Source organism: Oncorhynchus gorbuscha, linkage group LG07 (genome assembly GCF_021184085.1).
Source record: "Oncorhynchus gorbuscha isolate QuinsamMale2020 ecotype Even-year linkage group LG07, OgorEven_v1.0, whole genome shotgun sequence".
Lineage (NCBI taxonomy): Eukaryota > Metazoa > Chordata > Actinopteri > Salmoniformes > Salmonidae > Oncorhynchus > Oncorhynchus gorbuscha.
Window position 1 is genome coordinate 44965695 of NC_060179.1, and position 20491 is coordinate 44986185.

Consider the following 20491-nt stretch of genomic DNA (forward strand, 5'->3'; position numbering starts at 1 on the left):
TATCGATGAACCAGGGTTTGGAGGAGCTACAGGATGAGCCGGCTTTTGTTCCAGCCCAGCATTAACAAACTAGATTCTACTGCACATCCTGCAGCTTTTCTGGCCCATTTCTTGCACTTGGACAAATCAATGGACCGTTGTGACGAGTGAGTGTATTCTGTCGCCAGCTGCAAAAGAACTTGGACATGTCTATCCACACACTGACCTACGGAAAAGAGGCCCGCAAGTATGACACCACAGACTTCCAGGATGGTTCTGTGAAACGTATCCTGAAGAAACTCAGTGACATCGAAAGAGCAGGACTTCCCGACGAGGAACTGAAAGAGGTAAGAATGGGTTGTGTGCTTTTATTGACCCAATACCTTTGAAATGATCCCCTGTTCATTGACAAAAAAATCAAGGGCAAAATCACACAGTACATTAACCTCAATCGTTAATTAAATTATGCCTCAGCTATTTAACAGGTACGTAGGACTATAAAATGTTTTTAGGGCAGTCGCAAGTTCTTATGCCCTTGATTTGCTTTTTTATTAGTACAACATTCTGCTGGCGAACATGGAGACCAAGTACAGTGTGGCTCAGGTGTGCAGAGCTAATGGGACTTGCCATCCACTGGACCCAGGTAAGATCCCACAATACACTTGCTGAAACCCATGCCTGGTTCAGGACACTAAAACACTTACCTAATTTCTGGGTCCATATATTGTCCATTTTTCTAACTGGTTTTTATTATTAGTCCATGTGATATTTGTTTCACATCCAAGATATATATATATAGTATATATAGTATATATATATAGTATATATATATATATATATATATATATATATATATAGTATATATATATAGTATATATAGTAATAAATATAACAACTTATCTAGATAACATTTGGCAAAAGAGGTGGCAATTAACTCTGCAAAACCAGACAAATATGAAACTTCAAAGAGGTTTGTCTCAGTTTTTGAACTGTGGTCATGTGGTCAAGATACACAAACCTTTTTAATTGGTTGGTCTGGGTCTTGTTTTTTTCTCTCACATTTTTGGGTCTTGATCTCATCATGGCCTTTATACACTTGTTCTGGGTCTCAAATGGTTGAGTCTGGTCTTGGTTTGAGTCCCGAGAGTTCTGGTCTTGACTCTTTCTCTGGTTTGTGTCTTGTTTCAGACCTCCAGCAGATTATGGCTGAGTCCAGAGACTATAATGAGCTGTTATTCGCCTGGCAGGGCTGGAGAAACGCCTCTGGCAGAGAACTGCGACAGGACTACAAGAGATATGTTCAACTGGCCAACAAAGCTGCCACTCTTAATGGTAAGGTCTTCAAAATAAAAGACCCAAAGACATTTCTACAGAGGCCGGCAGTTGGTAGGTTTTCTAATTGGTTCAGGAAGGGTTTCATGTACTAATATGAAAAAATAAGCAATAGGGAGCAGCCCTGTCGGCCTCCGCAATCAACTTATGTTCTATTCTGGCACTGTATGCTCCTTCCCTCTAATGCTTCTGTTCATAGGACACTCTGATAACGGGGCATTCTGGCGCTCCCTGTACGAGACCCCCACCTTCGAAGAGGACCTGGAGCATCTGTGGAAGGAGCTGGAGCCCCTCTATCTCAACGTGCATGCCTACGTGCGCAGGTCTCTCTACAAAAAGTATGGCGGCAAACACATCAACGTGAGAGGGCCCATCCCTGCCCATCTTCTAGGTGAGACCAAGAGTCAGAATCCTGCATGGATTCCAGCACTAAGGCCAAAACTCTTGTTATGTATGACCATTGCACATTGATATTCTGCTGTTGTTTTGTGGATGTTCCTTGAGCATGACATTGATTGTGACAGGTCCACCAGGCTAGGGATTGCGCTGGCTCTGAATCTAAATCCCACTGTTTTTAGCTCTGTCAGGGGTGCAAGGTTGAAAGATAGCTAATACCTTTTAACATTTGTTTAGTTATGGATAAAACAGCACAGCCATGTTTCTCTTGTCCTATCAGGTAATATGTGGGCGCAGACCTGGTCTGGCATCATGGACTTGGCCATTCCCTACCCCGATGCCACACAAGTAGACGCCACACCAGCCATGATAGCCAAGGTAACAAATTTGACCACTACCAGTTTTTCTGTTTAACGGTGGGATATTATTGCGTTTCCATGTGACCTGACCAGGTAAACCTTATTGGCTTTCCTCAACTTTCCCCACAGGGCTGGAATGCCACCAGGATGTTCCAAGAGTCAGACAACTTCTTCACTTCTCTGGGGCTGCTGCCCATGCCTCCAGAGTTCTGGGCCAAGTCCATGCTGGAGAAACCCAAGGATGGACGCAATGTGGTGTGTCATGCCTCCGCCTGGGACTTCTACAACCGCAAAGACTTCCGGTAATTTGGAGGGATGTAGAGTCTGTAGCTTTCTTAGTGCAGTAAAACATCAGAAACTTTGCAAAGAGCTTTGGAACTCTTGGTGAATGCTGTTGGGACTCACATGTACAGGATTGCAGGTGTGAGTTTCACTTGAGGTACCCACACCCGTCGTCGTTGTATTCTAACCCGTTCAACTTTCAAGATGTGTTTGCGTTCCCCATGAAAAACAAAGATGACTGCCCTTTTTGGCCATTCAAATGATGAGTTCATATGCTTCATTTCCAGGATCAAACAGTGCACCGTGATAACCATGGATGACCTCATCACCGTTCACCATGAGATGGGTCATGTGCAGTACTTCCTGCAGTACAAGGACCAGCCCATCTCCTTCCGCGAAGGCGCCAATCCAGGTTTCCACGAGGCCATCGGTGATGTGCTGGCCCTGTCTGTCGCGACTCCCAAGCATCTAAAGGAGATTGGTTTACTGGATGTGGTGGAGGACAACGCCGGTGAGCTCTTACTTATGAATCATTTGGACTCTGCCCTGCTTTTTTCCCTGTCATAAATATGAGGAAAATAAAGAAGCATTTTTTTTGCAAGGTACATTTTCAATTCACTACCAAGACCTTCTTCCAACCGGAAAAAAATAGTTATGTGACGACAGCATAGCTGGAGACAGAGCATCAACAAAATATAATATTTTAAAGCAGTCTGTGTGGCGAACATAAATTAACTAGCTATACGCTGTGATTGCACTGTGAATGTGCTATGCCACTCTAAACGTGAATGTGTCTGTTCATTTCCATAGAGAGTACGATCAATTACCTCATGAGCATCGCCCTGGACAAAATAGCCTTCCTGCCCTTCGGCTACCTGATGGACCAGTGGAGGTGGAAAGTGTTTGACGGACGCATCTCTGAGGAGGAGTACAACAAGGAATGGTGGAATATGAGGTAGAAGACCAGTACTTTTAGTGAATAACCTCCATCCTCCATATCTCATCTATCTAAAAGAAAGACTGAATCGTTTCTTTGTACTGTGTCTGTCCCTTCCAGAATGAAGTACCAGGGCTTGTGTCCACCTGTGGCCCGCACTGAGCAGGACTTTGACCCAGGTGCAAAGTTCCACATCCCTGCTAATGTGCCCTATGTCAGGTACGGTGTCTGCCACATTTATTACTGGTGATGAAAGGAGATGAAATCAGTGGTGCAATGTACATGCTGAAAACAATAGTGAGCCAAATGTCCAACGTTAAGTTACCTGACTTCAATTTGATCACTTCTCTTTCTTGCCCATAAAACACAAGGAGGCCTACATTGCATGAAGTGACATTCGTTCATAAAACAGATTGCTTTTGTATGTGGGACGCGGTGGGAACGTCATGTGACTGTGTGTCTTCCTATCAGGTACTTTGTGAGCTTCATCATCCAGTTCCAGTTCCACCAGGCCCTGTGTAACGCCGCCGGGCATGTCGGCCCTCTCCACGATTGTGATATCTACCGCTCCAAAGAGGCAGGGAAACTTCTAGGGTCAGTACTGTGCCACCCGCAAAACAAGTAGCATTCTATCACCGTGAGGACAGCACTGTCAATATTTGAATGTGATAAATGACGTTGTTTGGAAGTTACCGTATTTGTGAGACTATAGTGAAACAGACAGCCATTCTGATACTCTTGGACTTGTTTTATCAGTTGTATCCTTTCCGCGTGCTTTGCAGTGACGTGATGAAAGTGGGTTTCAGTAAGCCCTGGCCTGAAACGATGGCCATGATCACTGGAAAGTCCATCATGTCTGCCAAGCCACTGGTAGAGTACTTCAAACCTCTCACTGACTGGCTGGAAGCGGAGAACAACAAGAACGATGAGGTCAGAGGCTGGCCTGAATACGACTGGAAACCACCAAGTGAGTCTGATAGCTGGCTTTAAACACTATCTTCAACTACATTTTAACTTCCTTCTTTGAGGGAAATTGCACTTAATGACAACATTATGGGGTCAGGATTCAGACACCCGCGCATAACTGATGTTTTATCATGTCTGAGGTGTAACTGCATTGGAGCTGTCAAAATCGGTCAGCCGGTGTTCTTGTGATCATTTGCACAAAGCCACACCCGTCCCACTCGCATTAGAAGTTCAGAACGAGAAAGTGTAGTCTACATAAAAATAATGACGCTCAAATTGAAACTAATTTAAACAAAATAATTAGGAATTCTATCAGCCTAATCGAGGTGTAGATTGTGCTTGTGGATTTGACAGCTCTAATGTAGTTTCACCTTGGACACAGACAAAACAACTGCTATCAATCAATCAAATGCATTTACATCAGCAGATGTCACAAAGTGCTTATACAGAAACCTGGCCTAAAACCCCAAAGACCAAGCAATGCAGATGTGGAAAAAGGGTGGCTCGGAAAAACTCCCTAATAAGGCAGGAACCCAGGAAGAAACCTAGAGAGGAACCAGGCTCTGAGGGGTGGCCAGTCCTCTTCTGGCTGTGCCGTTGGCGATTAGAAGAGAACATGGCCATTAAGGCTACATCGTTCTTCAAGATGTTCAAACATTCATAGATGACTAACCGGGTCAAACAATAATTACAGTGGTTATAGAGGATTCAACAGGTCAGCACCTCAGGAGTAAATGTCAGTGGCCTTTCCATAACTGAGCTTTCAAAGGTTGAGACAACATGTGAGGTAGAGAGAGAGAGAGAGGGTTGTAATTGTTATGCAGGTGAATGAGGACCCAAAAGCGACTTGGCGAAAACAGAGTCTTCAATCCAGTTTAAGGAAATAGCAATACTCCTAGACAAATCGGAGCGGTAAATAAAGCATAAGAAACAATTTCACTCGTAATCACGAGAACTGACTGGAGACTCGATAATGAACTGCAGGTTGCCTCGGGAAGGCACTTGACCGTAGCAGACTCAGACACCTGCTCACCACGCAGCATCTGAGGGAAACACGACACGACAGGGCGATACAAAGACACAGCACGGTGAACAGTATACAAGGATCCGACAGGACAGAAACGGAAAACAAGGGGAGAAATAGGGACTCTAATCAGGGGAAAAGATAGGGAACAGGTGTGGGAAGACTAAATGATTGATTAGGGGAATAGGAACAGCTGGGAGCAGGAACGGAACGATAGAGAGAAGAGAGAGAGAGAGGAGAGAGAGAAAAAGGGAACGAACCTAAAAAGACCAGCAGGGGGAAAACGAACAGAAGGAAAAGCAAAATGACAAGACAATATAAGACAAAACATGACAGTACCCCCCACTCACCGAGCGCCTCCTGGCGCACTCGAGGAGGAATCCTGGCGGCAACGGAGGAAATCATCAATCAGTGAACGGTCCAGCACGTCCCGAGACGGAACCCAACTCCTCTCCTCAGGACCGTAACCCTCCCAATCCACTAAGTATTGGTGACCCCGTCCCCGAGAACGCATGTCCATGATCCTACGTACCTTGTAAATAGGTGCGTTCTCGACAAGGACGGGAGGGGGGGAGGGAAGACGAACGGGGGTGCGAAGAAAGGGCTTGACACAGGAGACATGGAAGACAGGATGGACGCGACGAAGATGTCGCGGAAGAAGCAGTCACACAGCGACAGGATTGACGACCTGGGAGACACGGAACGGACCAATGAACCGCGGAGTCAACTTACGAGAGGCTGTCGTAAGAGGAAGGTTGCGAGTGGAAAGCCACACTCTCTGGCCGCAACAATACCTAGGACTCTTAATCCTACGTTTATTGGCGGCTCTCACAGTCTGTGCCCTGTAACGGCAAAGTGCAGACCTCACCCTCCTCCAGGTGCGCTCACAACGTTGGACAAACGCTTGAGCGGAGGGAACGCTGGACTCGGCAAGCTGGGATGAGAACAGAGGAGGCTGGTAACCCAGACTACTCTGAAACGGAGATAACCCGGTAGCAGACGAAGGAAGCGAGTTGTGAGCGTATTCTGCCCAGGGGAGCTGTTCTGCCCAAGACGCAGGGTTTCTGAAAGAAAGGCTGCGTAGTATGCGACCAATCGTCTGATTGGCCCTCTCTGCTTGACCGTTAGACTGGGGATGAAACCCGGAAGAGAGACTGACGGACGCACCAATCAAACGACAGAACTCCCTCCAAAACTGTGACGTGAATTGCGGACCTCTGTCTGAAACGGCGTCTAACGGGAGGCCATGAATTCTGAACACATTCTCGATGATGATTTGTGCCGTCTCCTTAGCGGAAGGAAGTTTAGCGAGGGGAATGAAATGTGCCGCCTTAGAGAACCTATCGACAACCGTAAGAATCACAGTCTTCCCCGCAGACAAAGGCAGACCGGTAATGAAGTCTAGGGCGATGTGAGACCATGGTCGAGAAGGAATGGGGAGCGGTCTGAGACGACCGGCAGGAGGAGAGTTACCTGACTTAGTCTGCGCGCAGTCCGAACAAGCAGCCACGAAACGGCGCGTGTCACGCTCCTGAGTCGGCCACCAAAAGCGCTGGCGAATAGAAGCAAGAGTGCCTCGAACACCGGGATGACCAGCTAACTTGGCAGAGTGAGCCCACTGAAGAACAGCCAGACGAGTGGAAACAGGAACGAAAAGAAGGTTACTAGGACAAGCACGCGGCGACGCAGTGTGCGTGAGTGCTTGCTTAACCTGTCTTTCAATTCCCCAGACTGTCAACCCGACAACACGCCCATAAGGAAGAATCCCCTCGGGATCAGTAGAAGCCACAGAAGAACTAAAAAGACGGGATAAGGCATCAGGCTTGGTGTTCTTGCTACCCGGACGGTAAGAAATCACAAACTCGAAACGAGCGAAAAACAACGCCCAACGAGCTTGACGAGCATTAAGTCGTTTGGCAGAACGGATGTACTCAAGGTTCTTATGGTCTGTCCAAACGACAAAAGGAACGGTCGCCCCCTCCAACCACTGTCGCCATTCGCCTAGGGCTAAGCGGATGGCGAGCAGTTCGCGGTTACCCACATCATAGTTGCGTTCAGATGGCGACAGGCGATGAGAAAAATAAGCGCAAGGATGAACCTTATCGTCAGACTGGAAGCGCTGGGATAGAATGGCTCCCACGCCTACCTCTGAAGCGTCAACCTCGACAATGAATTGTCTAGTGACGTCAGGAGTAACGAGGATAGGAGCGGACGTAAAACGTTCTTTTAGAAGATCAAAAGCTCCCTGGGCGGAACCGGACCACTTAAAACACGTCTTGACAGAAGTAAGAGCTGTGAGAGGGGCAGCAACTTGACCGAAATTACGAATGAAACGCCGATCGAAATTAGCGAAACCTAGAAAGCGCTGCAACTCGACACGTGACCTTGGAACGGGCCAATCACTGACAGCTTGGACCTTAGCGGAATCCATCTGAATGCCTTCAGCGGAAATAACGGAACCGAGAAAAGTAACGGAGGAGACATGAAAAGAGCACTTCTCAGCCTTCACGTAGAGACAATTCTCTAAAAGGCGCTGGAGAACACGTCGAACGTGCTGAACATGAATCTCGAGTGACGGTGAAAAAATCAGGATATCGTCAAGATAGACAAAAACAAAGATGTTCAGCATGTCTCTCAGAACATCATTAACTAATGCCTGAAAAACAGCTGGCGCATTGGCGAGACCAAACGGCAGAACCCGGTACTCAAAATGCCCTAACGGAGTGTTAAACGCCGTTTTCCACTCGTCCCCCTCTCTGATGCGCACGAGATGGTAAGCGTTACGAAGGTCCAACTTAGTAAAGCACCTGGCTCCCTGCAGAATCTCGAAGGCTGATGACATAAGGGGAAGCGGATAACGATTCTTAACCGTTATGTCATTCAGCCCTCGATAATCCACGCAGGGGCGCAGAGTACCGTCCTTTTTCTTAACAAAAAAAACCCGCCCCGGCCGGAGAGGAAGAAGGCACTATGGTACCGGCGTCAAGAGACACAGACAAATAATCCTCCAGAGCCTTACGTTCGGGAGCCGACAGAGAGTATAGTCTACCCCGAGGAGGAGTGGTCCCCGGAAGGAGATCAATACTACAATCATACGACCGGTGAGGAGGAAGGGAGTTGGCTCGGGACCGACTGAAGACCGTGCGCAGATCATGATATTCCTCCGGCACTCCTGTCAAATCGCCAGGTTCCTCCTGAGAAGTGGGGACAGAAGAAACGGGAGGGATGGCAGACATTAAACACTTCACATGACAAGAAACGTTCCAGGATAGGATAGAATTACTAGACCAATTAATAGAAGGATTATGACATACTAGCCAGGGATGACCCAACACAACAGGTGTAAAAGGTGAACGAAAAATCAAAAAAGAAATAGTCTCACTGTGGTTACCAGATACTGTGAGGGTTAAAGGTAGTGTCTCAAAACTGATACTGGGAAGATGACTACCATCTAAGGCGAACATGGGCGTAGGCTTGTCTAACTCTCTGAAAGGAATGTCATGTTTCCGAGCCCATGCTTCGTCCATGAAACAACCCTCAGCCCCAGAGTCTATCAAGGCACTGCATGTAGCACCCGAACCGGTCCAGCGTAGATGGACCGACAAAGTAGTACAGGATCTAGATGGAGAGACCTGAGTAGTAGCGCTCACCAGTAGCCCTCCGCTTACTGATGAGCTCTGGCCTTTTACTGGACATGAATTGACAAAATGTCCAGCAAGTCCGCAATAGAGGCACAGGCGGTTGGTGATCCTCCGTTCCCTCTCCTTAGTCGAGATGCGAATACCTCCCAGCTGCATGGGCTCAGTCTCTGAGCCAGAGGAGGGAGATGGTTGCGATGCGGAGCAGGGAAACACCGTTGACGCGAGCTCTCTTCCACGAGCCTGGTGACGAAGATCTACCCGTCGTTCTATGCGGATGGAGAGAGAATCAAAGAGTCCACACTTGAAGGAACCTCCCGGGAGAGAATCTCATCTTTAACCACTGCGTGGAGTCCCTCCAGAAAACGAGCGAGCAGCGCCGGCTCGTTCCAGTCACTAGAGGCAGCAAGAGTGCGAAACTCAATAGAGTAATCCGTTATGGATCGATCACCTTGGCATAGGGAAGCCAGGGCCCTAGAAGCCTCCCTACCAAAAACTGAACGGTCAAAAACCCGAATCATCTCCTCTTTAAAGTTCTGGTAATTGTTAGAGCAATCAGCCCTTGCCTCCCAGATAGCTGTGCCCCACTCTCGAGCCCGGCCAGTAAGGAGTGAAATGACGTAAGCAACCCGAGCTCTCTCTCTAGAGAATGTGTTGGGTTGGAGAGAGAACACAATATCACACTGGGTGAGAAAGGAGCGGCACTCCGTGGGCTGCCCGGAGTAGCAAGGTGGGTTATTAACCCTAGGTTCCGGAGGCTCGGCAGACCAGGAAGTAACAGGTGGCACGAGACGAAGACTCTGGAACTGTCCAGAGAGGTCGGAAACCTGAGCGGCCAGGTTCTCCACGGCATGGCGAGCAGCAGACAATTCCTGCTCGTGTCTGCCGAGCATGGCTCCTTGGATCTCGACGGCAGTGTTACGAGCGTCTGTAGTCGCTGGGTCCATTCTTTGGTCGGATCCTTCTGTTATGCAGGTGAATGAGGACCCAAAAGCGACTTGGCGAAAACAGAGTCTTTAATCCAGTTTAAGGAAATAGCAATACTCCTAGACAAATCGGAGCGGTAAATAAAGCATAAGAAACAATTTCACTCGTAATCACGAGAACTGACTGGAGACTCGATAATGAACTGCAGGTTGCCTCGGGAAGGCACTTGACCGTAGCAGACTCAGACACCTGCTCACCACGCAGCATCTGAGGGAAACACGACACGACAGGGCGATACAAAGACACAGCACGGTGAACAGTATACAAGGATCCGACAGGACAGAAACGGAAAACAAGGGGAGAAATAGGGACTCTAATCAGGGGAAAAGATAGGGAACAGGTGTGGGAAGACTAAATGATTGATTAGGGGAATAGGAACAGCTGGGAGCAGGAACGGAACGATAGAGAGAAGAGAGAGAGAGAGGGAGAGAGAAAAAAGGGAACGAACCTAAAAAGACCAGCAGGGGGAAAACGAACAGAAGGAAAAGCAAAATGACAAGACAATATAAGACAAAACATGACAGTAATAGCAGGTCTGGGATAAGGTAGGAGCTCCGGTGAACAGGTAAGGATTCCATAGCCGCAGGCAGAACAGCAGAAACTGAATCAGCAGCACGACCAGGTGGACAGCACGACAGGAACAGCCAGGAGTCGTCAGGCCAGGTAGTCTTGAGGCAATGTGTTCTCTGGAGTGATGAATCACACTTCACCATCCGACAGTCCGATGGGCGAATCTGGGTTTGGCGGATGCCAGGAGAACGAAATAATGTTCCAACGTCTAGTGGAAAGCCTTCCCAGAAGAGTGGAGGCTATTATAGCAGCAAAGAGGGGACCATCTCCATATTAATGCCCATGATTTTGGAATGAGATGTTTGATTAGTAGGTGTCCACATACTTTTGGTCATGTAGTGTATCTTTCCGACAGATAAGATCTAAACCAGGTTTCCAATCAAAAAGATTGTGGTGATCGATGGTGTTAAAAGCGGCACCAACGCCTAGGAGCACAAGAACAGACTCAGAGTCTTGGCCTGACACCATTAAGAGGTCCTTTTCCACCTTCATGAGTGCAGTCTGAAATCATATACATTATTTGTCTTGAGGAAGGCAGTGAGTTGCTGAGCAACAGCTTTGTCAAAAATGTTTTAGAGGAATGGGAAATTCGATACAGGCTGATAGTTTTTAACATTACCCGGGTCAAGGTTTCACTTTTTCAGGTGAGGCTTTATTACTACCACTTTTAGTGAGTTTCATACACATCCGGAGGATAGTGAGCCATTTATGATTTTCAACATAGGAGGGCCAAGCACACGAAGTAGCTCTTTCTGTAGTTGAGTTCGAATAGGGTCCAGTAGGACCTAACTGAGGATTGGAGGAGAAAAATGCATATTGAAAGAGGAGACTGTAATTTGTTTTCTAATGATCATGATCTTTGCATCAAAGAAATTCGTGAATTCATCACTTGCTGAAGTGAAGACCATCCTCACTTGTTGAATGTAGCTTTTTTAGTTAGCTTTGCGACAGTATCAAAAATAAATGTTGATTGTTTTCATTCTCCTTAATCAGGTTGGAAGAGTAGGCTGATCGAGAAGCAGTGATGGCTTTATGATATTGCACGGTACTGTCTTTCCAAGCTATTCGTAAGACTTCCAATTTGGTGGAGTGCTATTTCCGTTTCAATTTTCTGGAAGCTTGTTTCAGGGCTCGGGAATTTTCTGGAAACCTGGGAGCTAGTTTCAGGGCTCGGGAATTTTCTGTAAACCTGGGAGCTAGTTTCTTATCACAACTGCTTTTGTTTTTAGCAGTGCGACTGCATCTAGGGTTTTACACAAAGTTCAGTTTAGATCATCAGTTAGGTAGTTAACTGATTTTTGTACTCCTAAATCCTTGGGTAGGTGGAGGGAGTTTGGAATAGCATCTAGGAATGCTTTGCGGGTGTCAAGTAGTGCAGATCTGATAGAATCTACCCCTAAAGCTCAATATTGACATTACAGATGTAGGATCTTCATTTGAGCCTTTTTGCTACAGAAGGAAAATAATCCTGCAGCAACAGGAAATGTGAATTATTATGTGAATTATAATGAATAGATATATATACATAGCGCACCAGTCAACAGTTTGAAACTATGAAATAACACCTCCTGTATTGAATCATGTAGTAACCAAAAAAAGTGTTAAACAAATCAAAATATATTTTAGATCCTTCAAAGTTGCCACCCTTTGTCTTGATGACAGCTTTGTCTTGAAGGAGTTCCCACATATGCTGAACACTTGTTGGCTGCTTTTCCTTCACTCTGCGGTCCAACTCATCCCAAACCATCTCAATTAGGTTGACATCGGGTGATTGTTGAGGCCAGGTCATCTGATACAGCACCATCACTGTCCTTCTTGGTCAAATAGCCCTTACACAGCCTGGAGGTGTGTTAGGTCATTGTCCTGTTGAAAAACAAATGGTAGTCCCACTAAGCACAAACCAGATGGGATGGCGTATCGCTGCAGAATGCTGTGGTAGCCATGCTTGTTAAGTGTAAATAAATCACAGACAGTGTCACCAGCAAAGCACTCCCACACCATCACACCACCTGCTCCATGCTTCACAGTGGGAACCACACCTGCGGAGATCATCCATTCCCCTACTACACATCTCACAAAGACAGATTTTCACCGATCTAATGTCCATTGCTTGTGTTTCTTGGCCCAAGAAATTCTCTTCCTCTTATTGGTGTCCTTTAGTAGTGGTTTCCTTCAAGCAATTCGACCATAAATGCCTGATTCATGTAGTCTCCTCTAACAGTTGATGTTGAGATGTGTCTCCTTCTTGAACTCTGTAAAGCATTTATTTGGTCTGCAATCTAAGGTGCAGTTAAATCTAATGAACTTATCCTCTGCAGTACCTCCGGGTCTTCCTTTCCTGTGGCGGTCCTCATGAGAGCCAGTTTCATCATAGCACTTGATGGTTTTTGTGACTGCACTTGAAGAAACTTTCAAAGTTATTGACATTTTCCTGATTTATTGACCTTCATGTCTTAAAGTAATGATGGTCTGTCATTTCTCTTTGTTTATTTGAGCTGTTCTTGCCATATTATGGACTTGGTATTTTACCTAATAGGGCTATCTTCTGTATGCCGCTTTACCTTGTCACAACACAGTTGATTGGCTCAAACACATTAACAAGGAAAGAAATTCCTCAAATGCACTTTTGAGAAGGCACACCTGTTAATTGAAATGCATTCCAGGTGACTATCTCATGAAGCTGGTTGAGAGAATGCCAAGAGTGTGCAAAGCTGTCAAGGCAAAGGGTGGCTACTTTGAAGAATCTCAAAAATCAAATATATTTGGATTTGTTTAACACTTTTTTTGTTACTGCATGATTCCATATGTGTTATATCGTAGCTTTGATGTCTTCACTATTTTCTACATCTGAAAATAAAGAAAAACCCTTGAATGTGTAGGTGTCCAAACTTTTGACTGGCACAGTATGTTTTTTTTCCAATGCATCAGAGCTACCAAAATTCCAATGTCAACTTGAAACCAATGCCTTTGCAGAGAAACAACTGTTGTCAGAGCTTAAGCATTGATTTTTTAGGGGTTTGAGGCGCCTAGCAATGAAATCAATCGCTCCAATCCATCATGTACTGATGAGTTCCTGCTGCAAGGACGAGTTCGAGATTAGATAGAAGGGAGACAGGACTCAAATGAGAGAAATCCAATAGGTGGAGAGAACATTGGAGAGCAATACACTGGGATGTGGAAAAAGCTGAGGAAGAGAACACGATAGAGGAGAAAATAGAATGGGGTTAGAAAAGAGGGGGAGCACAAAATTGAGAGACCTATGTTCTCAGACCCACTGACTGTACAACATTTAAATGGAGGAAAGGATACAAAAAATATACTCTTTCCTTTCTAAATATTCATCAAATAAGCTGTTCTGAGTTTCGGCACTAGCAATCTAGAAAAGTAATGTAGGATAAGAGTGAGTCTTTTCTAGCTATACGGCTATTGATGGGGGTATGATGCCACAACCTGATTTGCATCACTCACCTCTGTGTGTGTTCCCAGGTGACAGCTCAGAAACGTCCCCACCAGCCCCAGAAGAGGGTAAAGTTGACTTCCTTGGGATGAGTCTGGATGGTGCAGGAGCTGCAGCAGGCCAGTGGGTCCTACTGGTCCTGGGTCTGGTGCTCCTAGTGGCCACCATCCTCCTGGGCTACATGTACAAGAAATCAAAACGGAGAAATCTGTCCTCATCTGAGCTGGAGCTGAAGTGAGTCCACACTTACTAACCTTATTGGAAGATCCCGCTTCACCTGGCAACAGCAATGTCATCATCAGTGTTTGTTTGTACCGTGCATCCTGGTTCATTTATTATTTTGTTCTGCTTCTCGCCTAAATTTGATGTCTGTATATTTATTGTATACATTTGGAGTCAAAATGATTTTGACTATGCAAAGAACAAAGAAGCTAACAGTTTTGTAATTTATTTGTAATATTTTAAATGCTGAGCCTGGGGAACAAATGTTTCAAGTAATTGTTTGTAAAGTCTTTAATTGTGTATACATTGTTTTTGTAATATTTGATTTGATCAGTGAATACTTTGCCTTTCTAGAATAAAGAGAGAGAAATGTCCATTTGCTCTGTATTCATTGGCCAATTATGTTCTGTGTGGCAAGAATAGATGGATTAAAAACAATCAATAACATATTAATGTGTTCAATATTGCAGGTAATAATGAGTAATATATTCAAATCAAATAAAGGGTAGTAATAAGGGGTAATTAAAAAATATATTTAATTATAGTACATCGAAAAAGCACAATATAAAATAACCACCATACACTATACATCTCCCTTCCTCCCCAGCCACTGTGTGAGTCAATTTAACCTCTTTAGCAACCACAGATGACTGGATAAAGAATCTCTTAGCAGAATATCTCTGGTGTCTCAGGTGACGACTACCGGAGTGGTCACCCCACTGTCTGGATGCATACCAAATGGCACCCTACCCCCTATTTATTGCATTACTTTTGACCAGGGCTCATAGGGTTCTAGGCCCGGTTTCCCAAAAGCATTTTTAAGGCAAAGTTCGTCGTTAGAACCTTCGTAGGTGCATCGATACATCTCCAAGCTGTTTCCATCTTTAGTAAAGTTGCACTTGAAAAGGATCGTTATCAATCAGATCAAGCGTTAACCGGCGATAACCTATACGCGCACAGCTGATGTTTTGGAGGTGTAACTGCTTTGGAACCTTCCAATCAGTGAGCAGCTGCTCTTGATCATTGTCACGGAACAACATCTCACATTCCAGTGTTCGGAGTTGTAAACAAGGCTGCATGGGATTTCTCTTAATTAGACAACGGCAATGTCCACTTTAGGTCAAATGCCAGGAGCAGCTTGTGGATTTGACAGCTATAACACAGTTCTACCTCGACATCACAAAAACAACCGCCATGCAAATGTTGGCTTAGGCGGATCTGATTGTGTAGATCTGAACGAACAGATATGCTTTCGAAGTGCGTCTGTTATGCGGGTGAATGAGGACCCAAAAGCGACTTGGCGAAAACAGAGTTTTTAATCCAGTAAAGGTACTTTACAAAACAAAAGGTATAATACTACTCGTAATGACGAGAACAGACTGGAGACTTGATCAAGAACTGCAGGTTGCCTCGGGAAGGCACTTGAACGTAGCAGACTCAGACACCTGCTCACCACGCAGCATCTGAGGGAAACACGACACGACAGGGCAATACATAGACACAGCATGGTGAATTATAGACAAGGATCCGACAGGGCAGGAACGGAAAACAAGGAGAGAAATAGGGACTCTAATCAGGGAAAAGAATCGGGAACAGGTGTGGGAAGACTAAATGATTGATTAGGGGAATAGGAACAGCTGGGAGCAGGAACGGAACGATAGAGAGAAGAGAGAGCGAGAGAGTGAGAGAGGGAGGGGGAGAGAGAGGGATAGAAAGAGGGAAAGAACCTAATAAGACCAGCAGAGGGAAACGAATAGAAGGGGAAGCACAGGGACAAGACATGATAATCAATGACAAAACATGACAGCGTCGTTAGATTTTTCGAATTTTTGGGGCCTTTCCGCATCACTTTATACACAGAAGATCTCAGCTAAACAGAATCAAGCTGACAGACAATAAACTTCGGAACGAAGCCGACTACAATTGTAAAATTGTCAATGTCTTTGCAAATGTTACAAACAAGCAAAGCATGAAAACATGTTTCAAATGACCCGAGATGACTGCATTGAAAGATACATACAGTAGGCCTATAGGCTAAACAGGGTTCATACATTTAAACATGTCATGTTCAGTCTATTGAGTTATATTTTGCTAATTGTAGGCTACACTGTCAAAAAAATTTGCCTCAATATACAGTACATGACCAAAATTATGTGGACACCTGCTCGTCAAACATTTCATTCCAAAATCATGGGCATTAATATGGAGTTGATCCCTCCTTTGCTGCTATAACAGCCTCCACTCTTCTGGGAAGGTTTTCCACCAGATGTTGAAACATTGATGCTGGGACTTTCAGCCACAAGAGCATTATTGATTAGGGCGATTAGGCCTGGCTCGCAGTCGACGTTCCAATGAATCCCAAAGGTGTTTGTTGGGATTGAGGTCAGGGCTCAACTGCAGGACAGTTAACCTCTTGCTCCTACCTGGCACGCAGGCGTCCCATCTAGAGCTCTGGAAATACAAATGCGCTACGCTAAATGCTAATAGTATTAGTTAAAACTCAAACGTTCATTAAAATACACATGCAGGGTATTGAATTAAAGCTACACTCGTTGTGAATCCAGGCAACAAGTCAGATTTCTAAAATGTTTTACGGCGAAAACATAGCACATATTTATGTCAAACCACCACCGCAGACATAGCTCATTAGCATAGCCAAGTAGGAAAAAATATGCAATCAACAAACGCAGGATTAAAAAAAAAAAATTTCACTAAACTTTTGAAATCTTCATCAGATGACAGTAATATAACATGTTACACAGTACATTCATTTTTTTTCAATAATCTGCAATATATATCCATAAATCTCTGTTTACAATGACGCATCGTTCAAAAAATGCTACTAAAATGTCAGGAGAAATTAAATAGCTCCGGCAGATAACGTCAGCTAACAAGGAATACACATCATAAACTTTGACTAGATATGCATGTTTTACATATGTATAGGAAGATACACTTCTTCTAAATGCAATCGCTGTGTTACATTTATTTTTAACGTTACAGGTTGAGTTCACTAGGCTATACTAAGAGTCGGCGCTCCAAATGTATCATTATGCCTCCTCTATCTTGGAGTCGAAAGAAACCCAAAATTAACACATAAATATTCCCTTACCTTTGCTGTTCTTCCATCAAAAGACCTGGAAGGGATTATACTTACCAAAACAGCGTTTAGTTTTCAAGTCTGCGTCTTTCGGTTCTCAAAATAGCCACATTTCGGTCGAAATGTAGGCAAAATTCAAGTGGATGCGCACCAAAACGTCGAAAATATATATTATATGTCGAGTAAACTTGTCAAACTATGTTCATAATTAAGCTTTAACATGTTATAAAGGTGTACAGCAATTGTGAGGACGAAGCGAAACACACACGTCTTTTAATCGATCCTGAAGAAAAGACTTCACCGGAGCAGAGCGCGCATAATCGTACACTTTTTTTTCGCGTGACCGAGACCTTTCGGCACGCTCAATGTCTCGTGAGCGCGCGATTCTCACAATGAGAAGCCCCATTGAAAGCAGGCTTCGCGCTGAACACGTACAGACTGTTCCCAGAGCGGTAGTTGTTTGGGAAGGCGTATACGATGACGTCAAAGTTGGGCCAACTTTTTCCATGACAAGAGAGACTTTGGGAGAATGCATGCCCTGAGACTTCTGCTTTACATAGAGACAAAATTTAAATGGTTTTAGAAGCTTTAGAGTGTTTTCTATTCGATAATATGTTTTATATGCATATATTAGCAACTTTTGACAAAAATTTATCCTGTTTTATATGGGTACCCAATTCCTCCAGAAGGGGCAGTAAACAGGGGTAGGCTTAACAGGTTAACTTCTTAGGGCTGCAATCCCGTTAACGGGATGGATATGACAACAGCCAGTGAAAGTGCAGGGCGCCAAATTCAAAACAACAGAAATCTCATAATTAAAATTCCTCAAACATGTATCTTATACCATTTTAAGGGTAATCTTGTTAATCCCACCACAGTGTCCGATTTCAAATTGGTTTTACAGTGAAAGTACCACAAACGATTATGTTAGGTCACCACCAACTCACAGAAAAACACAGCCATTTTTCCAGCCAAATAGAGGAGTCACAAAAAGCACAAATAGATATAAAATTAATCACTAACCTTTGATGATCTTCATCAGATGACACTCATGGGAGTTCATGTTACACAATACATGTATGCTTTGTTTGATAAAGTTCATATTTAAAACATCTCAGTATACATTGGCGCGTTACGTTCACTAGTTCCAAAAACATCCGGTGATATTGCAGAGAGCCACATCATTTGACAGAAATACTCATTATAAATGGCGATGACAATACAATTGTTAGACATAGATATACCTCTCCTTAATGCAACCACTGTGTCAGATTTTTTACAAACTTTACGGAAAAAGCAAACCATGCAATAATCTGAGAACGACGCTAGGGAGAAAACAAAATGTATCCGCCATGTTGGCATCAACAGAAATCAGAAATATCATTATTAATATTCCCTTACCTTTGATAATCTTCATCAGAATGCACTCCCAGGAATCCCAGTTCTACATTAAATGTTTGATTTAGTTCGATAATGTCCATTATTTATGTCCAAGTAGCTAATTATGTTAGGGCGTTTAGTACACAAATCCAAAAGCTCGTGCAGGTCCAGCCAACGTCAGACGAAAACTTCAAAAATATTTATATTACAGGTCGTAGAAACATTTCAAACTAAGTATAGAATCAATCTTTAGGATGTTTTTATCTGCAATAACGTTCCAACTGGAGAATTCCATTGTCTGTAGAAAAGCACTGGAACGCAGGTCGCTATCATATGAAATGCGCATGACCAGGACCTGGCTCTTTGCCAGACCACTGACTCAAGCAGCTCTCATCCGGTCCCACATCACAGTAGAAGCCTCATTCAAGTTTTCTAAAGACAGTTGACATCTAGTGGAACCCTTAGGAAGTGCAACATAACCAATATCCCACTGTGTATTCAATAGGGGCTGGGTTGTAAATCGACCAACCTCAGATTTCCCACTTCCTTTTTGGATTTCTTCTCAGGTTTCTGCCTGCCATATGAGTTCTGTTATACTCACAGACATCATTCAAACAGTTTTAGAAACTTCAAAGTGTTTTCTATCCAATACTAATAATAATATGCATATATTAGCAACTGGGGCTGAGGAGCAGGCCGTTTACTCTGGGCACCTTTCATCCAAGCTACTCAATACTGCCCCTGCAGCCAAAAGAAGTTTTAAGGTAATATTTTAATGGCGAAAGCTGATATGAGAGCAGTGCTGCCTTTCTTTCAATCCTGTCAGTATCGACACATGATCCAAGCACGCACTTACCCAACATTATTTCTGTGTGGTGTTTTGGGAATCGCATGCTGCATCTGTTTGGAGGAACAATGCATTTTAAAGCACTTGTAGGCCCAAGGTCCATCGCTATCGGGAAACCAGGCCCTGGTCAAAAGTAGTGCACTACTGTGTGTAGGGAATAGGGTGCCATTTTGAACGCAGACAATATCTACTCTCTGTTGACTGAGAACTGCTCTGTGGGCATTAGTTCTGCAGGTTGACCACAATGAGATCTGCTCTGCTGCCCACCAAACACAAAGCGCAGTAAAGAACGGTGAAAGAAAACACACAAGTAAAATGTGACAACGTCAATAACTCAGGAGAAATGCAGTCATTCAATCAGTCAGTCATTTGCACACTGGGGCTCTATTCAATCCGTATGGCAGAGGCTCAGCACTCCAGCGTGATGGAAATGTCAAGGCACTGTTCCCACATTAGCCAAGACCGCATTCCCGGTAAACGCTGCATATGTTCAATCGAAGGTTACCATCTTGCAATGTAACGCGTCAGCGGTAAAGATTGGAGAGAGCCGTAAGGGTTTATTAATTACTCCGAGAAAATGAAAACCTAAAACCCCTTCAATCACGCTCTGTAGGTTGTCTCTAGCCTGCCGATATTGCTGTCACGTACAGTAATCTCATGCAGGTTACAGGCCTGCAGTATACACTTGTGTCATGACTCCCTCTATACGATTACAACTCGACCAACAGCAACGGAGCTCTACTGTCATAACCACACAGTCCAGTGAAATAAAGGATCATTTAGTGACGCATTCATCTTCTGTCAACTATTCAGAATTCAAGTGCTCTCCAACCATCCCATCACCAAATATGGTCTAGTTCAAAAGATGGAGCATAAAAACAAGCAACTACTAGGCTATTCTATGTCTTCCTTCTGGAGTGCTTAGCGGTCATAGTGAGAAGTAGATATACAGAGGATAGATAGGGCAAGCAGGGCCACCTAAACAATGCACTGCCATTTCTTTCTCAACTCCTGC

General features: G+C 44.5%; 1 protein-coding gene across 1 annotated transcript in view; it reads left to right on the forward strand.

Annotated features, from left to right (window-relative positions):
- LOC124039909 (angiotensin-converting enzyme-like) overlaps positions 1–14523 on the forward strand; it is a 32026-nt gene extending 17503 nt beyond the window's left edge. The window contains exons 14-25 of the mRNA XM_046356460.1: positions 168–326; positions 535–622; positions 1168–1311; positions 1511–1702; positions 1988–2085; positions 2196–2368; positions 2636–2859; positions 3159–3303; positions 3406–3504; positions 3757–3879; positions 4068–4252; positions 13957–14523. Coding sequence (XP_046212416.1) covers positions 168–326; positions 535–622; positions 1168–1311; positions 1511–1702; positions 1988–2085; positions 2196–2368; positions 2636–2859; positions 3159–3303; positions 3406–3504; positions 3757–3879; positions 4068–4252; positions 13957–14165 — 1839 coding nt within the window. The 3' untranslated portion in view covers positions 14166–14523. The remainder of the gene's footprint in view (positions 1–167; positions 327–534; positions 623–1167; positions 1312–1510; positions 1703–1987; positions 2086–2195; positions 2369–2635; positions 2860–3158; positions 3304–3405; positions 3505–3756; positions 3880–4067; positions 4253–13956) is intronic.
- The last annotated feature ends 5968 nt before the right edge of the window (positions 14524–20491 follow it).